Below are 22,928 nucleotides of genomic sequence, written 5' to 3' on the forward strand. Positions count from 1 at the left end.
CTCCCCTGCCGATAAAAATATGGGCTCTGATTCCAAGACAAGATGTTCTGAGTTGGATACTTTATGTATTGGAAAGAAATTGTACTTTGTACAGTGCTTTGTATCTGCACCTTCTGTGCAGCGGACAAAACAGAGCTTAGATGGGAAATAATCTTCTCTGTCAAGACATACAGTGAAGTTATATTAACTAAAGTGATATCAGACTCAGTAGATATATATTATATATAGACAAAATGTAAATTAGAAATCTAATTTCTTCTTATTTTTATGTTTTGATGATGAAACACGTTAATTAGCTTTGCTTGCCTATCCTGACATACTAGGGTGTTACACCTATATTTTGATTATAAGCACAGCAGGAAAATATTTAAATGTTTGCTATAAAGTTGTTTACCTGTTATTACTTTTATTAAATGATGCCTATTGAATGTAAGGCCTAGATAATGAGTGCCCTAGCATGGTTTCTTTGTACATTCTTGAATTGTTTGGGGACACCTTGATCCTGCCAACCAACACTGTTCAGCTGCTGAAGTTTGCCCTTGCAGATTTAACTGCCTGAGCTTTTGTGGGGTCCTGAACACAGCCTCCCCAACTGTGGGTGTGCATTTGTCTCCAAAGTCAGTTTGGAAGATTCATCATGAAAATTACCCTCACGTTTGTGTTCTAAGGATTGAAGACTCTTTGTCCACCAAAACAGTAGCAAATCACATATTAAGATAGTGCTACCCCTTTAAGAGACTGGTAGAAAACACTCTCCAGTCAAGGAAAACCAAAAACCTGGGCTATTCTCTCAACAGTAACAGTATGATTTTGGAAACCTAATTGGGATGGCTTGAGTCTTAACTTCAATTACAGGAACTTGTCTTTCAGAGCCATAAAACAAGCACCCAGTAATGGAAAATGAACGCATTACCTACTCTACTACCACCTTAAGGCCACAAAATTAAATACAAAGTCTAGCAGGCAAGGACCTAGGTTGAATGCAGGAACATTGATCTGATACACTTTGAAAACTTCATGATTTATGGGACAAATTTAATAAAAAAGGTATGTATTAAATTACATGCTTAACAGGATGAAAGTACATTTGCAGTGTAACTGAGCAGTTAACGTATGCTGAAGTCGTGTTTTTGCTTAGGACATCCTTGAGATTAAGACATACCGAAAGGAGAGAGAGAAGTGTTATGAGTATGTGCAGTTGGAATTGTATTGGTGAAGGGAGCTTGAGGGAACAGAAAGTTTGTGTTGCCTAACACCAGATTGGGAGAGTGTAGGGAGAGGGCTGGAGAAACATTCTGGAGTAGAAACAGGGTTCCACCAAAAGGATAGGCCTTTTGGGATATTGATGGTTATACTGAGGAGCCAGCATTTGGAGGAAGGTCTGGATGTCTGGAGAACATGTATTTGGGGATGAGATGCAAAGCAAACATAGCATGGCATGGATACAAAGAATCTGGTAGTTACCTTGTCCAGGAACAGCTGGTGTAACTGAGTGGCTGTGGGTCTCCAACGGCAGGACCTGGGGAGAGCTTGCACCTGCAGCTGCCTGGCTGGAAAGCGTTCACATACAAGAGGACAGGTTGTTTCCAGAGGATTGTTCTTCACCACTCTGACCTCTTCCATCCTGCTTTCTGCCGTTGTGGCTGTCAGCGAGCAAGCCATTTGCATGCTCTAGCTTCCCTTCCATGTATATTCAGAGGGTTTTTTTCCTTTTTTTCATGTTCTGCTCCAGCTGGACTGAAGCCAAACAGTATCCAACACACACCACTCAACCCACCAACAATTCACATCCCGAACCCAGGAGGCTGCAGCAATCAGGCAGCCAAGTTTAGCAACAGCTTTCGGGTGCTCTGAAAAGGGCCCTTCTCACAGCCCTGTGTTCCTTCAGCACCAGCATGCTGGCAGCCTCCATTTTAAGGCCCACTGCCATCCTAGATGTGAGGGGCTGACAGCACTGCTCTTCTTCTCAGGTGAAATGTGCGCGTTTAACAGTGGGCTGGGCTGGTTTGGTTTGGTTTGGTTTAGTTTAGTTTAGTTTGGTTTGATTTGGTTTGGCTTGGTCCAGCCCGGCCCCAGCCCCTCAGCTCAATACCCTGTCACTCCCTCACAGCTCGACAAACTACCCCACCGCCCTGCTCAGGTGAGCCTAACGCCGATTGGCCAGCGCTACTGCTATCCCCGCCTTCCCTCCCTACTGCGATTGGCCCGTCCCTCAAACGACCGCTCCCTGCTCCACTTCTGATTGGGTAGTTCCGCGGGCAATCTTTCACCCTTCGGCGTCTCGATTGGCTGTGTGTGGGAGGTGGGGCGGGCCTCTCCCCCACGGCGCTCGCTGCCCTCCGCGAGGTGCGGGGCCGGGCGCTCGCTGTGACTGTCCCCGCGGGCTGTCGCCGCCCGTGGCCGGGTCCACCGGCCGCCCCGATGGAGCTCTCCTGCCAAACGCTGAGAACCACCCACCGGGCGAGGGAGGAGGTAAGAACCGGCAGGACGGGCGGCCGCGCGTCCCCGTTGCCATGGAAATCGGGAGGGGCGTTTCTGCGCAGGCGCAGAGGAGCGGTGCGCAGTGCGCAGGCGCGGGGGGTTTGGCAGTGTCGTGGCGGCCGAGACGGGGGCGGGCATAGAGGGTCCCGGGGTTACCGACTTGGCGGTGGCTCTGGCTCTCTTTCGGCGTGGGGGTTTCCCACACTCCTTCCTTCTCCTTTCCCTTCCCTTTACAGGAGGGAAGTGCTGCTTGTCCGCGCCGCAGGGCAGGGCAGGGCAGCCCCCCTTGCTCCCCACAGCCCTCGTCCGTTGCATGGTCATGGCAGGAGCAGGTGCAGCGGAAGAGGACAAGCCCGTATTCCTCCCCCAGCTCCCTTTTCCGTAAATCAGGGCTGTACACTCCCACTGTGCCTCCATCCCACGGTTGGGTCGAGCTCCAGGAAGCCCAGAAGCACCAGGATTTTGCTACATTTCTTAATCTGTTCTTTTGCTTCCATCTGCTGGTCAAATTCAACTAGAGTAAGACTCTGAAGCTGCACTGCAGGACCTTGCCAGAAAGGTGTTCGGTGCTCTATATGCATACACAAGTCCCCACTGTGCATGAATAGCACTGGATTGCTCACGAAAATGTACTTTGGGGAGGGGTTCTGAGGCTGAGTTTTAGGTTATGTCAACCTCTTTGATTAGTAGATGATACATTTACCTAGGAATGGGAGCCTCCAGCACAGTCTCTGACCCCTGTGCTGATTGGATCTGAAAAACAGAACAGAGATGTCAAAATCTCTGATCCCAGTTCTGTGGAGTTTCTATAAAACAAAAATTAAGGACCTTTCAACACGTAACTGTTACCAAATCACAAACCTTGTGAGTCAGTGGCACACGAATCATTGCTTTCTTGATCAACCCCACAAAGCCACATCTCCCTGTCTTTCACCAATCTTATTTTAGCACATACTCATTCCAGGAGGTAGGTGAACCTTGACATGTGTCAGTGCCACCAGCAGCTTTAGCTGTCCACTCACAGCTCTCTGCCCGTGCTGGTCTCCTTTCCTGAACTCCAGTTTATTCTCTAAGGACTGACTCCCACTGCAAGTACGTCCACAAAACAACATGCCTGCCACAGTACAGACAGATACTAACACTGCCCAGGGCAAGTGAATTCAGATCCCAGCCACTGAGGGTGGTGCCCTAAGGTGTGGTATTGAAATGGTGTTAATGTGCAGAAGGAAGAGGAGAGGAAAAAGGGGTCTGATTTGTAACCTCACTAGTGGGGATTTGGGTGGCCCTGGTCCCAAGGATGGGTGTGACAACTAAATGCAGAAACATCGATGGGAATAGGACTCAAGAACTCTTTGCCTGTGAGCTGTACCATTGTGTTTGGGTTGTTTTGCTTTGAAAACTGACTTCTCCATAGCTTTTCACCAGATGGACTTGAAATCGGAGTTTATATTTTGGGTACAGAGTAGAGGGAGGTGTTCATATTCTGCAGAGGGCAGAATTTTGGAGCCTACTTTTTTTTAAGCCAGTTGACTAGAACTGACTAAGACACAACCTGAAGCTACCAAAAGGATTCTTTGATTCTTGCTCTAAGGTTCTTGACTTCTCTGGAGGGAGCCTAGATACTTAATTTCTGTTTTCTGAATTGCAGTATTCCAATGCATATCTAAAAGTTAGGCTGCTACATCCTTAATTTGTAGCACTAAATAATTACTGGAACTTCTGCCCTTATCTGTAATGCTTTGTCCCATTAATGTGTTCTATATAATGGAAATTATTATTTTCTAGCAATTTTGGGAAAAAGGGTTTAAAAAAAATTGTGTAAAATTCTTATATGCATTACAATTATATGGCTGTTCACGGCTACCCAATGTAGTTGTACAATCAAAGAAATTTGTGAGGCATTTCACTGGTTTTAATTGTTAAATATTTCCTATGTTTGTTCTGTAAATCTTTCTTGACAGAATATTAATGTAAACTTCAGTAGAACTTTGAAAATTCATACAAATGAGTGGGAGAGTTAATGCTAATTAGTTAATTTGTAAATTCAGCATCCTTTATTTGTGTTATTTAATAATTAACCATACTTTGTGTCTACTCATTTTTATGTATTCATAATATATATCACTTCAAATTAGTGAAGTCTTGGCAGTGTAAATCCTGGCTTCAGCAATGTTCCTGTTAAAAGAGGGAGATAACAGTGGTCTGTGAGTGGCTCTTAGCATTGGCGATGAATTAATGAAGGACAGCATGTAACTATTGCAGTGGGGGGAGAAATCAGAAGGTTTTTCTTTTCAGTGCACCAAACTCAAATTGTAAAATGTCTTTAGATTTTAAACGTAACATATCTCGGATGCATCCTAGTGTTACTGCTAGGACAGGCCTAATTTCTGTGGTGAGCTTGCTGTATGTCTTTAATTATGAAAGCTATTTGTAATCCTTCTTGAGAAACTTTGCCAGCTCTATTGTTTGCAGCAGGCTTGTATGATTTGGAAGAGAGAAGAGAGTAAAGAAGCGCCTTTTCTTTGTGCTGGGAAATCCTATTCAATGGCAGCCAAGTCATACATTGTTTAAAACTCACCCTTCTCTGTCTGTGTTTGTGAAAAAAATACTGTCACCAAGCCAAGCAATAATTGAACATCAGCCTTTTAAAAAGCCTGGCAAGGCTGCAAATACAAGATACAGAGGACTAGGGGAGAGGGAAAGCTGTGGGGATACAAGGTGGTGGAGGGAGGGGGAGAACTGGGTGAGCCTGTCATGCCTCAGCTACTCTATCCTGGCACAGCTTGGTCTTGAGGAACCTCATACTTGGCAGCCATCCCGGGATCCCAACAGCACAAGAAGGAGAGGACACTGTGTGTGTATTATGATAAGATCTTCCCCTGTGTGATTACAGAGCTAACCGTGTGCCTCTTGTCCGAATTCTTGATCACAGATCCCTCTGAACTCAACTTGTTGATTGCCTCAGTTGAATGTACAAGGGCACAGTATTACAATAGTAATGATTTCCAAGCTTCTCAGACTGTAACTTTTTTCTTCATGCTATCAAATATAGTCATGCAGAGATATAGGCTCAAATGGTAATGAAACATTATAAGGTTAAATTAATCTTTTAGTAGGTCCATTAATTTGATGGAATTACACAAGAGACTAGGTTGATTTATAATGTAAATGCATTTTAGTAAAAGGTATGGAAATGACTAAATGAACAATTGCATTTAAGGATGCACAACTCTTAATAGAGTTTAATTTTAAACGGCTGCAAAGAAAGGAATACTTACTACTTTTGTTAAGATAGAAATAAATAAAATACACTGTAAGTGTTGGAGCTAATTAGTTAAGTGCTCAACTGTTTAGTTTTTAAAACAAGATCACGCTCAAGTGCCTTAAGCTTTTATTAATTGCATGGACCCCAAAATCCCCTATAGTAATTGAAAATTTAATTACATACATTTTTTGTTCTTTTAAGAATGGAAGCTTATTAAACTTTAAACACTTAAACATCTATTGAAGTACCAGTGGCTATAAACAACATGCAATTCTAAATACTAATTAAACAGGAAGGCTAAATCACTATAAAGCTAAACTGAATTTTAAGTAACTTTGCACTCATAAGTACTCTGATTTTTTTCATGCTGTATAAGATTTACCATTTCCTCTCTAAGCACAGCTGAAGTCCTGGGCAGTGTTAGTATCTGTCTGTACTGTGGCAGGCATGTTGTTTTGTGGACGTACTTGCAGTGGGAGTCAGTCCTTAGAGAATAAACTGGAGTTCAGGAAAGGAGACCAGCACGGGCAGAGAGCTGTGAGTGGACAGCTAAAGCTGCTGGTGGCACTGACACATGTCAAGGTTCACCTACCTCCTGGAATGAGTATGTGCTAAAATAAGATTGGTGAAAGACAGGGAGATGTGGCTTTGTGGGGTTGGTCAAGAAAGCAATGATTCGTGTGCCACTGACTCACAAGGTTTGTGATTTGGTAACAGTTACGTGTTGAAAGGTCCTTAATTTTTGTTTTATAGAAACTCCACAGAACTGGGATCAGAGATTTTGACATCTCTGTTCTGTTTTTCAGATCCAATCTAATGCAAATCTTTGTCAGTGGATCAGCTGATTAACAACTGAGTTAATTTTCTTTGGACTGATGTCTGACTTCTCAAATTAACCACTGCTTTTCGCATTTGTATTAACACAAGGTAAAGACAGAATGAACATCTCAGTCTAAACCATCTTCTGATTTTTAGGTGGGCCTCTTTTTTGAGGTAAAGGTTCACTTTTGCTTCCGTTTGGTCAGCGCAACAGGATGAACATTAGTATGTTAAGGCTGAACTGGGTTGCTCATCCATAGACACAATGTTATCCTATACCCAAAGCAGGTCATTACTTAGAATATTTGAGATGCTGCCCATCACTCTATCACTATTTATACTAGAACTTAAAATGCCTTTAAGGATAGCAGGAGTAACCTAGTGAGATGCACAGCAGCAGAAGACATACCGGAATGCAAATTCTTTGCAAGGAAAGTTCCAAGCAGGGATTGTGAGCCCTGTCAGCTCATCAGGCAGATGCAATTCCTCTCTCATCAGACTATTACTGTAAATACTAAAACATGAAACATTTGGTGGGTTTGTCTTCTATGGCAACCACTGTGTTTTCATTCTGTGTTTAAATATTCAGAGGTAGCTGTGATCTTGCCTTTTGATATGTGGGCAAACACAACAGTCAATTTTTCTCAGCATAAAACAGCAGGAGTAGTTACATTTAGAAGACAGGTGGGACTCTCAGCGAGTGATAGCTCCGGCTTCCTTCTTGCACATCCAAGCCTGTTTCAGAAGATTCAGATGATCCAGGAGAAATGGTGAAAGGTCCACAATTCAAAATGTATTTTCCAAACACCAGCATCTCAAAACAGTAAGAACGAAAAGATCCTTTCATCCCTTTGCTCATGGCAGTTCTCAGAATTGGTTTGTTTCTTGTTGCAGCACCTCTCAGGAACCGATCTACTTCATTCAAGAGTTACTGATCTACCAAGCATTTACACATCACTCTTACTCCCTAAAATGGTTAGAAAAATCTTTGTACCACCACTGAAAGGCAAACAGTGTTGTAGCTTCCTTATGGACTCAGAGTGGCTGTGTAACTTTATCAAGGGGGTATTAAAGATAGTAAAGGCTAAAAATGGGGTGTGGTTTCTTCCCTTTTCCCCGGCCAATTTGATTCTTCTCCCTCAAACACCAGAATGAAGATTCTACCAATCTTTCTATTAATACGTGAAATACAAACACACTTTCACCTCACAGGAAACATTAAAAGCAAACCCCCAGCCCTTTCTTAGTTGTGTCACTAGATGGCCCCACATCTGAAGCAAATATCCCAGAAAATATCTGCTATACTGGGACACCTTTTGCCTGCTCTACCCAGTACTTTTTACAGGTTGATGAACACACAGAGAGGTGTTAGTTTTTTAAAAAAAAACCCAATCACTGATTGTGCTGTCACAAGTGTTTAAATTAGCAGCAGAATGCTATATGATACTCACTGCTGTGTACAGTGCAGAGGGAGCAGATAGGTCTAATCTGATAAAGGAAAGGCATGCTAAAGAGGTAAACTGGTCTTGCATTACACTGCACCACCCAAAAGCACCTCTGCATGTAGGAATAAGTGATTCTCTGGTGTCCACAGTATGTAATGATGCTTCCTTCCAAGAGACCAGAAGGAGGAGAGGGTAATTGTCTTTCTCTATGGATATTCCTTTTACACATCTTGTGGGATTTGAAAACATAAGCCTTGGTCAGTAGTAATTCTTTGGCTTGTTTGTGTGCCAGGTGCTGGCAGAGAGCAGCAGAAGAAATTTTTACAGATGCTGGGGCTCTCTTTCCAGTATGGAGGATAAAGGTTTGTGGGTCTGTCACCTGAAGGTTCCTAACACTTGAGCTAGGCTTTTTCTTGGGGAAGGATGCAGAAAGGAGGGAAACGGGGTGTGGAAGTAGGAGACTGTGTATGCATTAGTATACAACATGATCAGGAATATATATGTGCTATGCAAGCAACAGAAACTACTGCTATTTTCTCCATCCACTGAATAAGTGTCACTCTTTCATACTCACACTGGGTCCTCATAAGTAATCACGGAATGATAGAATATCTCAAGTTGGCAGGGACCCATAAGGATCAGCGAGTCCAACTCCCAATGCTGAAGGCCAGCATCCTGAAAGAGAAAAGAAATAATTCATTTGCCTAAATGTGGGTTTGGCCATACCTGCTTTTCCTGTGGTTCCACCTTCAAACCCAATGAGGCAAAGTCGATATGCTGATTTCTAGAACTTTCCTTCTGACCCTAAAATCTCAGGGTTTCTCTGCAGACACTCAGCATATATGGCACGTTTCATCAGCGTAAGGCTTTGTTCCCGTATCTTACATGATTTCTGCTTCCACCACCCCCTTTGCTCTACTTGATATTGCACTTTATGCTCCCCCCCAATGTAGCTTCACAGAATGATGACAAAGATGTTTTACACTGCCTTGTTTTTATCACTACACCATTTGTGAATGACATTGGGTTGTCCAGTCTGTGTGAAGAAATCCATAGGACTGGCTCCATATTTAAATTTCTGCATGTTGGGACCTGACTTTGGTCTATCCTGTGTTAAAATTAGGCAATGTTATCTCAAACTACTAATTCTTCGAGTACTCTGTATTTCACTTATGTTTTTATATCAAGGTCCATGAATTGGGAAGGGCCAGGAGTATACAGCTGATCTTTGTAGTGTAGTTATGCAGATCCCAGACCTTTTCTCCATCCTGAATTCTCCCAGCACTCAGAAAATGGGTTTCCAGTTTCCAAGAGGGAGGGACACAGCCATGCTGGAGCACAAGATTTCCTTGCACAGCCCTTGGAGACACTATGCATGAGGTCTGCAAGAGTCCTACCTGAAATTCTTAGCAGCCTGAACATGTTGGAGAGCTATAACCATAGTAATACTTTTTCCAACCTCAAAGTAATTTTCTCTTCTCCCGGAAAAGGTTTCTACCCATCCAGTAGCCCTGATAATGTGTAAGAAAAATTACGTTGAAAACCACTTTCCTTCTGTTTATTAACAGTGAGTTGTTTTACAGTTCTTACATGCTGTTGACTTAATTTGTTTGTTTCCACAGGCTACATTTAGATGCTGTTTACAGCAATAAAGAGAATATTACATTTGATCTAGAGTTCTGTCTTAATTCACAGGATGAGATGCGAACAGAAGCTCGTCGAAAAAACCTCCTCATTCTAATTTTGCATTATTTAATGGAGGAAGGGTATGTTTTTTAAATAATGCTGCTCTACATTTGTGGGTTTGTGTGTGTCTGACCTCCCATAATGTGTCCTTCTGACCTCTGTTGCGTGGATCGACAGCATGGCCCTTTGGCTTAATGTGAGGAGGAGGTAAACTACTATTACATATCTTGGCAGTTTACTTTGCTGTATTGTTTCAGTTTCTGGAACAAAAATGTCCTATATAATTTAAAAATACTTTAAAGCAATCAGCAAAGTACTTTTAAATAGGGTATATGCTTTTATAATAAATAGAATTGTGGACAGGTTAAAAATAGCATATACTTACTAATGCCATTGTTTGCTTTTTCTGTCAAAAATCAGAATAAGATAATAACACTCAGTGTTTTGATCTTTGCTTTTTGAAATTACCAGGTATGTCGATGCTGCAAATGCTTTGGAACAAGAGACAAAATTAAGTTTACGAGGCTTTGAAGTTTGTGACAACATTGATCTTGAGACAATTTTGATGGAATATGAAAGCTATTACTTTGTAAAATTTCAAAAATATCCTAAAATTACCAGAAAGGTCCTGGACACTGGTATGTGGCTGTTTTCCAAAAAGAAAGCTTTTGTTTCTCAAAGCCTAAAACATATATTTGCCTGATATACTTACCACCCTTCTTGTGTATGTCAGTGTTTAATGTTTGAACTCTCTTACAGTTACAGAGCTATAGTTCTAGCACATGGGACATAAGAATTGAGAGATGGAACTTTGAGCCCTTCTGTTCTTCCTTCTCTCTTTATATAGAGGAAAAAGAAAGTGATGTTTTGCTGTCTTTTACAAATTGCTTCAATATTGGAAAATGCCATGTAAGCACAAAGTGTTATGGCATAGATACATGCACTTTCTTCTCATGGGGAGAAAGTAGTAAGTCTGTTCTATCTTGGATTTAATTTTTAAATTAAAATAACCCACTTAAGTGAAATATTATAATTTTGCTCATCCAAGCTAGTGCTTAAAAGTTTATCACCACTAGTCTCATTAACCATTTTTTTCACACATTTTCATATACTAAAGGTAATATGCTAAACAAGTAATAGGTTTATCTGCTCCAAAGGCCTTAAAGTCTGAGGTATAAACAAATGATACAGAATAAGGCAAATCAGAACGTGAGTGTTTTGTTATGACCCTGAGAGCCTGAATGGTTTTGTACTTGAGCACAAAATGTGACTTACAGAAGCCATAAGAAAAACTGTGTAAGAGTCACTTATGAGGAGCTTGGAAGGTGCATAAAACACCAACATCTCTTACCTGTTTGTCTCATAAGAAAAATATAATCATTAGAGGAGGGGATGATTGGCCAGGGAACATCTCTGAGCAGTCATCATTGTTTTGTATGGCTGCCAGCAACTCTGAAATCACAGGTAAATGAAACATTATACAAATATAATAAAATTACCTGTCTAGGTGAAATGATTTTGAAAAGTACTGAAGCTACTAGTCATCATTACATTCATAGTGATGCAGAAGATCAGTACTAGCTGGAAGCAAGCATTATCTGCATGAAAAAGATTTACAGCTAGAACCTATTGATTGGCATTAATACAAAGAGGAGCAGTCTTGCAGGACAAAACCAAAGGGATTTGTTACGAATCAAGAAGGAAAATGTATTTTGCAAAGCGTTCATCACGTTATACTTAGTCAAACCGAGTAGTCACCAAGTCTTGATCCATGATCCAAGTGAACAATTCCCAGAAAGCCACTCTTAGACACTTACAAGCTCTTAGTACCCATTTTTTGGACAGTAAAGCTACTCAGGCATGGGGCATGCTGACATCACCCAAGCCCAGAATGGTAACCATGCTGGCAGGAGGGTATCATTTCTTTTCTCTGAAGCCTAAGCAGTCTCCCTCCTGCGTGTGTCTCTCTAGAGAAGCTGCTGCCTGGTTCATTGTGACCTGCCTTAAATTGTGTCCATGGTCAGGTCATGGTACACATAGGCCAAACAAAGTGATTAGGGTGGTGGTCCTTCCTACTAAATTCTTTGTAATACTCCCAGCAAATCCTGCAGAATCAACTCATTTCCATGCAGAATTGCACTTAGCAGTGTTGTAGATGTACCCGCAGGATGACAAATTTCACGCATGGGCTCTGCTGCCTCGAAGTACGCTGTGTTCCCAAGCTCCTTCAGTGAAAGAGCTGTTTGGGAAGGATTATTGTATTTAAGTGTATGAGAATCTGGGTGCAAGAGCATTGTACAGAGAACACTGATAGGAGATGTATTTTGGAACAACTAGGTGCATGCTAGCATGATACAAACCCTCGGCTTTATCAGTTGACATCTGGGCTTTGTGAGTTTGACATTTTGTGAGAAAGGCTTTTCTTTGACAGTTGTTTCAAATGATGTAAGTGCAAAAAATAACATAGTTTGATAACCACCGTTGCAATGTGACATTTATGCTGTCTTGGTATGTTGAACATGATAAAATTACTACTAAGAAGAGTGAGGCAAATTCTTATTTCCCAGTTCAGCAATGAAAAAAATATTAGCATTAAATAAGCATTCTGTGTGATATATTAAATTAGTTTATTGTGCTTAATCTAATTTCTGGTAGTGTCCATTTTACTGTGAAAATGATACTGGTTTTAAAATGTAAGCAAAGAAGCCAAAGACTGAATGAACCTTAAAATTTAACAAGCCTGAAGCCAAACTGCTATCTCCAATATCAGTTTGCTTTCAAAACATTTTTGCAAGCTTGCATTGCTTGTAATCATGCTGTTCCTGCTTATGCATTTTTCTTTCCAATGTCATTTAATGTATGCTCAAAAATATTTTTGAAGGGGAAAAAAATCAGGTTGCCCTTTTTTATATCCTTAATTATTTTCCATTTTAATATTAATTTTGCCACAGCAGAAAATAAACAACAGCTGAGAACTGGGGGAAGACCAAGAAGGTAAGAGAAATGTGTGGGGTTTTTTCTGGGCAGAAAATTTTCCTATAAAAGCAATATGCAGCATGGTTAAAATAACTGTGATACCATAGGAATACTAAAGCCTAGAGTCACGCTGCTGACTGCGTGGTGCATTTTTCTGTATCTTTTAGAGGAAAATAAAGACTTATTTCCCAAATGGAGATGCAGACAATTTACAAAGTTTCTACAGTGTTGTTAAGATAGGGTGGCGTGTAGGGTAGCATTGAACTTTGCTGTGATTAAAATTGATGCCTTAACTTGACAGTGGGAGAAAAGTTAGCCCAAAACTGCTTTCTTTCAAAACTCTTGCCTTTTAATATTTTGGTATTTTGAAGGAAAAAAAGAGGTTGTGAAAGCCTTTCAAGGTGCTATTTTTTTAATTCTAGGGCAGCAAGCTCTTCTCAGAGTTTCCCAAGGCTTAAACATCAGACTGTGCAACGACCATTGTCAAAAACTTCACCTGGGAGTACAACAGAATTTAAATCTTCTACCAAGGAGACCCTCAAACAGGTTTAAGTGTGTTTTATCTTGGCAGCATTACAGTTGAAATTTATGTGATTTTATTTTGAAAGGCTATAGGCAGCAAGAGGATGCAAGTTACACAATAATTGTGTAACAATTAATAATTGTGTAACTAATGGGTTTTACCAGTTATGTCATTTAAGGATTATAGATGCAAGAGTTCAGGAGAATATGCTTTCTGGCTGTGAGTTTGGGAGCAAGTCACAGGCAAAAATTAAAGGAAACGGAGTCATATAATCCAACCTATACTGAAAGCAACCAGAGTTTTCCCATTAACACCAGTAGATTGATCTTTTAGTGCCAGAAAGCCAGACAAACCAACCAAATAGAAAGACTGGTGTCAGCTATAATCATCTTCACCGTGTTTGAGATTGGGGGAGTAATTTGGCTCTCTAACTTTCAGTTTGGTGAGTCTCATTTTGGTAAGATTGCTGTGAAAACTATTACCATCCCTTACAGAGGAGGGAGCAGGAACAACAGATTGGTGGGCAAGCACCATGTCTGTTATAGCTTTTGAGGAACTGCGAGAAGGGAACCTCTTTTTTTCTTTAAGTCCTTGTCCATATTCCTGCATAGGGTGGCTCTCATCACTGACCCGTTCTCTCACCCTTTAAAAAACTTAGTTTTTGGACACTACAGCAGTGACTGCTATGAAGTGAATGTCAAAGTAATTTATAATCCTAAAATGGCTCCTCATTTCTGAGTTGACACATTGTGCCTTATACTTGCCTGTTGTTTCCACTGTTCATTAAGTGTTTCTGCACATAGCTATGTAAAATGCACATTTACAACTTAGAATGAAATGTAATAATAATAACAACGCGTATGAAATAACTTGAATGCTGAGCTCTAGAGCCATGGCTAAATGTACATAACTAAATGTACGGTGGTGTCTGACAATATGGGATTACTGTTGCAACTACCATGTAATGATACAGCTCATCTGGGCATGTATGAAGAAGTAGGATGATACCTATAATGGGATAACTGTAACTCATCTACTTAGCAATACATCTGTTTTAAAATTGATTTTTCTTTAGGATAATGACAGTGCAGTTACTCTGGAGCAATCTCACTTTGGCTTAAGCATTACAGCAATCAACAAAACTGGAGGAGACAGCACTCACCTAAGAAGGGTTGGTGGAAACCTGGCATGTGATTTATGGTAGAAAAGTGTATGTAGAAAAAACACATGAAAGTTTTTTCACAAATCTCAAATGTGAGCTTTTTCTGTCTATTTGTATATAAAATAATCCTGTATAATCAGCTGAAGGCTCAATTTTATGATTTGGGCAGTAATTCTTTGCATAGGAGACTCTGCTTGCATTAAATAGTGTTTCAAACATCATCAAGAAGGAAGAATATCTCTGGTTTTAAAATAGCTAAGGTAATTAGGTAATAGCTAAAATTGAAGATAAATTTCAAATTCCTGAATGAGATGATAAGAGGCTCTGCAGCAAACTTGTTGCAATGACTGAGGAGATGTGTGTTCTTTTCCCATTGCTACCACGGGTTCTGTGGTCAGTTTTTGCCGTGTTTAGGACTTTATGTGCAGCAAGGAAACTAATTGCTATAATGGCAAGCAAAATTTGGTCCACTGCTGTTCTAATAGTTAAAGCCTATCAAAACATTATTTTCTCCTTTAGGGCCAAGTAATTGACTTCCATAGGATGATTCAGGATGCTGTCAAAGTATCATCAAATGGAATAGCCTTGAACAGCCTCAATTGTGATCCAGATCCTTCAGTAAGTGCTTCTGTTCATACTTCCATCCAGTGAACGTGAACATCAGTTTCATATAGCCAGGAACAAAATAAAACACCGCAGTGATGTTGTCTTTGTTCCCAAGTGCTAAAAAAGGGCTTAGATTTCTGAGTGGTGTATTTCCTTCTTGAGTGGACAGTCATACTTGATACCTGTCTAATTTGTTGACATTTGTTTACTCTTTGAACAAGACAACAAATACAAGTGATACCTTATGATTCACCACAAAAACCCCAAAACTGCAGAAACCCACAGAACGTCTGAAGGTGAAATTCTGGTTCCTTTGAATTCAGTACGTTATTTAGTGTTTACCTCAGCTGAGGCAAGAACAGAGTTTAGATGGTTAAGATAGAAAACTTTCAGTAAAGTAATCACTCCTTAACAGAAGCCATAGCTTTTACGACAGCACATCCAACTTAGTCAGTGCCACTCCACCTGGCAACTGCTACACTCGAAGAGACTTTCAAAACAGGCTGTATGCTAATGTGGCGAACCATATTTACATTTTCACTTCCCTTAATCTACGTAGGGCATGTTTAGGACTACACGTGCAGTAAGAGAGCGTCTCATTTTAATGTTAATGCAGGATTAGATTCTGTAAGATGAAACGATGAGTTACTGCAAATATGGCTTACTTCAAAATCTTTATTATTATCCATATTTTTACAGCTTTAAAAGTTGTTACCATGTATCAGCTTTTCTGAAATTATTTCATAGTTAATCTATTTAAAATTAATTGAAGTCTGACAAGAACTTATGTTTGTCTTTTTTAGGAACGATTACTGAAACCCCTTAGTGCTTTTATTGGCATGACTGGTGAGATGAGAGAACTTGCAACGGTTGTAAGCAAAGTAAGTGGATCTCCATTTCAGTTGTATAGAGATCTTGGTTATCTTTGTCATCTGAGAATACTGTTTGTTTCTTTTTACTGTCACTGATAGTGTTTATTCTTGAATGTGCAAGCTATTTCTCTTATCATGCGACTCCCAACAAGTCATTTCTTTACATGTAATGATGTTTCTTTCTGATACACAATGGGAGGACGTAATTAAGAGTGTTCATTTCTAATGGGGAACGTGTAATCTAATCATGCTATACCCATGAGACTGTCATAGCTTTTCCCTTTGTTCTTATTGCTACAGAAAATGTACAATACTCCGCTGAAAAGAGAGATTTAAATAATTTAGCTAATACCAGCTATTATGTAATGTATTATCTGTGATCAAATGGTGGGAAAGCCTTGATTCAACTCTGTGGGTGCAGTTTTCATTCAAGGCATCGGGTGGTATGCAGTGTGGATGGTGTGCCAGTATCGCAGCACTATCCTGATTCTGAGTGCATCTGCTAGATACCATGTACCAAAATTATTAAACCCTGATATTCCCGCAGTGTTTATGATGCTGGTGCTGTGCTTTGCTGTGTGCTGCCTGCACGATCTGGACTCCTTGTCTCTTCTCACTTGACGCAGTTGAGAGATGCTGTTATTGTAGGCTCTGGAAGCAGTGCCCTTCCCTCATCCCAGCACAGGAGCTGCAAGGACAGCATCAATAATACACTGTATCCCAGGGCACACTGGGGATTCTTCCAGGACAGGTAGTTTGGCACCTGGAGGGAATCCCAACATTGTCACCACCATTTCATTGCACTTGTGGGTCGAGGTGCAGTCTAGCAAACAGGCCTTAGGCTACTGGGGATCAGCCTGGCTACAAAGCAGGTAAATGCTTTGCGTGCATCACCTCCCAAACTCCACGAGGCACTTGTCCAAAAAACTTCATAGTATCACAATATTTGATAGTGTTGTGACTCTTTCAGGATATAAGCATCAGAAATGGTATCAGCTGTTGCTCCCACATACTTAAAGTCAGCTGTTCAAAGAGACTGGAAGTCTTTTGCTGACTGATTTTTGTAAACTGTGTATGGCCCAAATTCTTGGTCTGCAAGTTTTGCATTTGCAGTTTAGTAGAACTGAAGCCTAAGAAATTTCCAACCTTAAAGTAAGAATATTCTCATTCATTTCCATTCCTGTCTGTTTTTTAATTTATGATAAACCTTTAAAATAGTGTTGTTCATTCTGCTACTTCAGCAAAAAGCAATAGGGTTGCTTTAACCTTCGTTATGGTATGTTTTTTAAATTGTGCTGGTATGTTCCTAGTTGCTATGGTAATCAACACTGTGTAAATCAATAAAAATAAATAGCATGTGGTATCTATTTCACAACACAATCTAATTTAATTTGTAAACAGTTATGGAAGTCTCTACTTAGTATCATAAATCTGATTCATCTTAATTTGCTGTTAATAGAAAGGGAAAGTGTAATCTACTCTATATAAATAATTTTTCTAATTGTATTAAATCAAATTTTCCCCTCGGATATAAGCACATAATTTTTCTTCAGTCTCTGGGGTCTGCCTGTTTTTATTGGAGAGCAGAATTTATCCCAAGTATTTTTGTTGAGGATATGATAATTTCTGCAGAACAATTAGTCTCTGGAACACAAAGTCACAAAATATTACTAAGGCAAAGGGAAAGATTTGTAGATTTGGAAAGTTTGATGAATTAAATAAAATTAATTTAGTGAGTGCTTCAGGGCATAGACTAATTACTGACTATCTTTTGATAGATGCTTAGGGGAAAATTTTCCTCCTGTTACAGAGTTTCTCACAGTTTTTCCTGCAGCGTATAAAATCTTGCATAGTGTGGAGTAAATACCAATTCTTCCATTACTTATAAGTAATAGGTGCAGACATAAAGTTACTGAGCATCAAGTTTAAAACAAACAAAAGTATCTTTACACTGCACATGATTAAACTGTGGAACTCATTACTACAGAATAAGCAGTTCAAAAAAGAGATAAGAGAAATTCATTGAAGAATGAATGTCAAAGGGTGTTTGAACTCAAAGACTAAGATGTAATTTTAATTATCTAAGTCCTTCGGTTGCAGATTTTGGTGGATGTAAATATGAACCAACATATCACTCCTATTGCACTTCTTTTAAAACATGCAGTACTTGCCAGCATCGGAGACAAAATATTAGGGTTGGTGAACCTTCATATCATGATAGCTCTTCATACGTTAGTTAGTTACTAAAACCAACTAACAAAAAACAGATCTGAGAAACAGAACTGCTCAGCATATACATTTGGCAGTGTACATGTTCTTAGGGAAACTAGGGGCTTGAGGGGAAGCAAGGCACAGTGTAGCAGCTCTGTAGAAATGATTGCTGTGTATGCTTTCCTCTTGGGAGGTCCCTGGTACGTAGGGTTAAATAATACAGTTTGTATCACTTAATAGCACTCTTATTTTATAACTGAGTCGATTCTTTGCCAGAGGTCATTATCCTCGTGCAGAAGAAGTTTTACTGACAGGATGTGATGTATGTTGCAGGACATTTATCTCCATAACCCAAACGTGAAGTGGGATGATATTATTGGACTGGATGCAGCTAAAAGGCTAGTCAAGGAAGCAGTTGTTTATCCCATAAGGGTAAGGCACTAAATGGTTTTGAGAAAACCAATGTTGGGCTCGTTAGCATTTTCCTTGTAATTACAATGATGTTTTAGAGTTCTCACTATTTCTGTGTGTTTCTAGGCAGTTCATGTTAGAACTATTCCTGTTTCATCTGACAAAGGCATGCGCATTCTCCTGTAGGAAAACGGCTTTTCAATATTAAAATTATAAGTATTGGGTTCTGTTCTTTGGCATATTTGGCAATGTTAGAGGGGCTGGATTTGGCCCATATTAATTCAATGGATATCAAACCAATTGCGTATGAAGTATTCACTTAAATCAGATTTTGAATGGTAAATACAGTATTTTTCTCAGTACTCAGATCATACATATTGTATTGTTTTGCAGGGTTTTTATGCCCTTCTCTTCAAATTTCTTGGGTTTCCTGAATGTGTTAGGAGCAGTGGAGATAGGGGTTAGAATCCCCTGCATTTTGTTATAGATGATACAGTTTTAATCCATAAATTAATTTTCTGTTTCCACAGTACCCACAACTGTTTACTGGCATTCTGTCTCCTTGGAAAGGATTATTGATGTATGGACCACCAGGTATGGAGAGCTTTATACCGTATCCATTTGTTCATCACTGCCTCTGGTTTTGTCCCATGGATAAATAATTGGTGCTAATTAGATCAAATGTGCTGGTAAAGAACATGTTCTGTAATGTGAAATAAAAGGAGACATAAAGGATGGTTACATCTGTCTCTGACACTCAGACTTGTCCATTTGCCTTTCTCACAACCCTTAACTATTTCTACACCTGAATCTTCCAAAAACAGTACTCATACTCACCATCCAGAGGAGTGACAACTCTGTTTTTACTCAGCTTGGACCATATTAATCAAGTTTGGCTTGACCTGATTTTCCAAAATGTGAATAAATATAGCAATGACTCACCTTCTTAAGGAAAATATCCTATCTTTCTTCTGCATTTAGGGGTTGTTTTGGAAATGGGGTGGAAGCTTTGCCCTCTGTGCTAGCTGGGTGTTTTCCATGTCAGCACAGCTTCCCTGCTTGCTCTGCTCCACTTTGACAGGAGAGGAGGGGACAGAGGCAACAAGCACCGCCTGAGTCAGGTTGCAAAGGCTGCAGTAAACTCCATTTGTTCCTCTGAGTGTTTAAATGTACTTGCCACAGAAGGTATCTGACCATTTCAGCATGTGGTACTTCAGAATTTGGGGAATGGATCTGCAGTGCTGTGTTACCTGAGTTTCTCCAGACAATTCTGGAAGGCCCACAAAAATGATCCGAGGGCTGGAGCACCTCCCCTGTGAGGACAGGCTGAAAGAGTTGGGAGGGTTCAGCTGGAGAAGTGCTCAGACCTTAGAGTGGCCTCCCAGTACTTAAAGGAAAGATAGGGAAGGACTCTCTATCAGGGGGTGTAGGGGTAGGATGAGGGATAACGGTTTTAAACTAAAAAAGGGGAGATTCAGACTGGACAGAAGGAAGAAATTGTTTATGATGAGGGTGGTGAGGCCCTGGCACAGGTTGCCCAGAGAGGTGGTCGATGCCCCATCCCTGGAAACATTCCAGGCCAGGTTGGACGGGGCCCTGAGCAACCTGATCTAGTGAAGATGTCCCTGCCCATGGCAGGGGGTTGGACTAGACGGCCTTTAAAGGTCCCTTCCAACCCAAGCCAGTCTGATTCCATGACTTTTTTTACTGTTTTTTTCTGACTGATAGTAGGATGCAAGGAATTATTCAAACATTTTCACTGTATTTCTTTAGAGAGTGAATTTCTTCAATGCTGTTGTTTGTAGGTACTGGAAAAACTTTGCTTGCTAAGGCTGTTGCCACAGAATGCAATACAACCTTTTTCAACATATCAGCATCCACCATTGTCAGCAAATGGAGGGGTGATTCAGAAAAACTTGTCCGGGTAAGGATTATTATCATCTCATTTGTTATACTTCAACAAACATCAGATTCCCATTTAAAGAACTGGAGTTTAACACGGAACTGGAAAGTGAGTATTCCTCTGATACTCATAATCTTTCCTTTCTTGGACAAAACATCTAACTCTGTTTGTATCCGATTAAAATGGGAATTATATCACTTCTGCTGGAGTCTCACAATGGATTCTTGCTGTGGAATTTTAGTTCTGTAATGTGAGATGACGCAGATGTCCTGAAGGCAACAAATATTTTTGACTCACTGAATATGAAACAGGCAAGCAGATTTCCTAACTAAACTAGTGTTTGCTTAGTGACCCCTTCAAAGCACTTCACATCCTTTCGGCAAGGATTGGCTCCGAGGCTCCCTACAAAATGTTATTTAGATTCCCAAATTCCCTACTACTCTTAGTCTTCAGGGCACAGAATTGGCAAAGAATTCCCTTGTCACAAAGATCTTACAGTCAAACGCAGATGTAATGTTTTAAGGAAGGTAATTTGATAGTAAATGGGTAAATTTATTTTTGCATATAGACTAGCAAGTAGCATGCATGGCTCAGCTGTGATACAAAAAAATTCAGGAGTTCAGGTGTAGCATCCTTGCGCTAATGTGCCCATCCTAATCTCTCCATAATGTCCACCATTTCAGTGTAAAAAATCCACAAGCTATTAGCCTTCCTTAACACACATCTCTTGGGCTACACTTCAGATAGATACAGAGCTCTTGAGAACAAATAATCGTAACAGATTGCACTTGGCAAATAGCACTGCAAGCATTGTTAATCTCTCTTGAAATTTAGGCAACCTCTGCAACATAATTATTCTTCATGTGTCCTTTGTCCTTTAAAATGGCACATTTTTCTTCTGACATTCACCTCCTATGTTATTTATCCTCTTGACATCTGTCTCAGTAGCTTCCTAGAAGTTTTCCTTTTGGCAGAAGTAGGGATGGGACAGTCCATTTTTTGACACTGTCATCCAAAAGGTTTTTGTGAACATGCTGCAGCATTTGCAGTGGTACTGAGTTTGTGGCATTTTACCCTTAGTTGTGTTTTTGTCATAATCCAAAAATGAAATGAGATTGTGGATCAGGACAGCTCTAAGATAAGTATTGTGTGAATTTATATCCTAAAATTGCACGAGGCTGATGAAGGAATTTTCTCAAGTTGTGTGGAGTATATGTGGGTTTTGTGGTCATTTGGAGACATGTCCACTCATCCTGTTTTCCTCAATTCTCAGCTGTATTGGTGTGATTTTATGTTTTAGATTTGTCAGTAAAATTGTAGACTGGTCATGGACTACTTGTGACTCTGGGCAAATAATGTGCTTCATATCCAAAGTGTAGAAAATAACATATATATTTTAAAATTTGTTTTTTCAAGTGTTCAGATTAAAAAGTGCTGGATTAGTATATATTGTTAGCGGTATTTATTTAAAAACTCAAAGAACACTTCACTGAAGAAGAACTGACAATATGTTCTTACTGCTAATATAAGCTTCCCTATGTTTACAGAAAATAGATGAAACTTCTTTCTCCAAAGGGCAGACCCAGATTTTCTGTGTCATCTTAATATTCCATTTTTTAATCTTGATTGTTCAAGCAGTTTATGTTTGTTTTCACCAGGAAAAACAAAAGAACTGCTTGATTCTTATCAAGAGAATTACTCCACTTCCTTTCATTGTGGTTCAGCTGACTTGTAATTTTTTTTTCTCAAATCCTTATTTAACAAAACTACAAATGAAGCAACAACAAAAGATGATGTTTAATCTCTGATAACAATTTAAAAGTTCCCAGAATCCTCTGATGGATCATTTTCTTCTATCTCATTATTCACAGGGTACTCTGATAGAATGTAGCCAGAAAAATTTACACATAAAGACAAGATTACAAGTCTGTGTTCTTTAGAGCTCCTTTACAAACCTTTCAGAATTTGAGAGGATTCAGGGACCCTCAGCCTACCCAGAGCTTTTTTTTCCCAGCAGATATCCCCCTTTGTCCTAGAAGTTTGGAATGTGGGTGCTGTTATTTATCTTCTGTGCCAGTGGCCCTTAATGCCTTTTTGTGTTAGTTTAGCTTTTCTTTCATGTTTATTCTTCTCTCTAAACAGGTGTTATTTGAGCTTGCCCGGTACCATGCTCCTTCCACAATTTTCCTGGATGAGCTGGACTCAGTCATGAGTCAAAGAGGCACTATTTCTGGGTAACTAATGAGATCACTTCCTATGACTTTAGAAGAATCTTTGTCCCCCTTTTACTGCGTCTTTTCAATATTGTGTTTGTGTGTTCAGGTACTGACCAGTGTTTAATCGTGCAGTGTACCTGTTAGAAACAAATCTTAGCTAAACTAAAACCTGAGGCTACTCCATAAACTTCGGGCCCTTGAAAGACTTGTCTTTTAGATTTTGTTGACATTATAATTACTTTGAGTGGTAATGGTAGTTTTCTTTACTTTTTATTAAGCAATTTTTCTTTTGTTCTGTTTAGTAGCCTCACAGTGTGTTATTGTCAGAATGCCTATCAGCTCTGAAAGCACC

General features: G+C 40.0%; 1 protein-coding gene across 2 annotated transcripts in view; it reads left to right on the top strand.

Annotated features, from left to right (window-relative positions):
- The first annotated feature begins 2,397 nt into the window (after positions 1–2,397).
- KATNAL2 (katanin catalytic subunit A1 like 2) overlaps positions 2,398–22,928 on the top strand; it is a 32,446-nt gene continuing 11,915 nt past the window's right edge. Inside the window, exons 1-12 of one of the 2 annotated variants that reach the window (XM_074855225.1) lie at positions 2,398–2,472; positions 9,706–9,776; positions 10,168–10,334; positions 12,648–12,690; positions 13,095–13,218; positions 14,271–14,366; positions 14,877–14,975; positions 15,767–15,844; positions 18,380–18,478; positions 18,988–19,051; positions 20,263–20,381; positions 22,503–22,594. In XM_074855225.1, the coding sequence (XP_074711326.1) occupies positions 2,422–2,472; positions 9,706–9,776; positions 10,168–10,334; positions 12,648–12,690; positions 13,095–13,218; positions 14,271–14,366; positions 14,877–14,975; positions 15,767–15,844; positions 18,380–18,478; positions 18,988–19,051; positions 20,263–20,381; positions 22,503–22,594 (1,103 nt within the window). In that variant the 5' untranslated portion in view covers positions 2,398–2,421. Of the gene's footprint in view, positions 2,473–9,705; positions 9,777–10,167; positions 10,335–12,647; positions 12,691–13,094; positions 13,219–14,270; positions 14,367–14,876; positions 14,976–15,766; positions 15,845–18,379; positions 18,479–18,987; positions 19,052–20,262; positions 20,382–22,502; positions 22,595–22,928 lie in introns of those variants that run through there. The other variant, XM_074855224.1, reaches the window with a different exon arrangement.

This window comes from Strix uralensis, chromosome Z (assembly GCF_047716275.1).
Source record: "Strix uralensis isolate ZFMK-TIS-50842 chromosome Z, bStrUra1, whole genome shotgun sequence".
NCBI lineage: Eukaryota > Metazoa > Chordata > Aves > Strigiformes > Strigidae > Strix > Strix uralensis.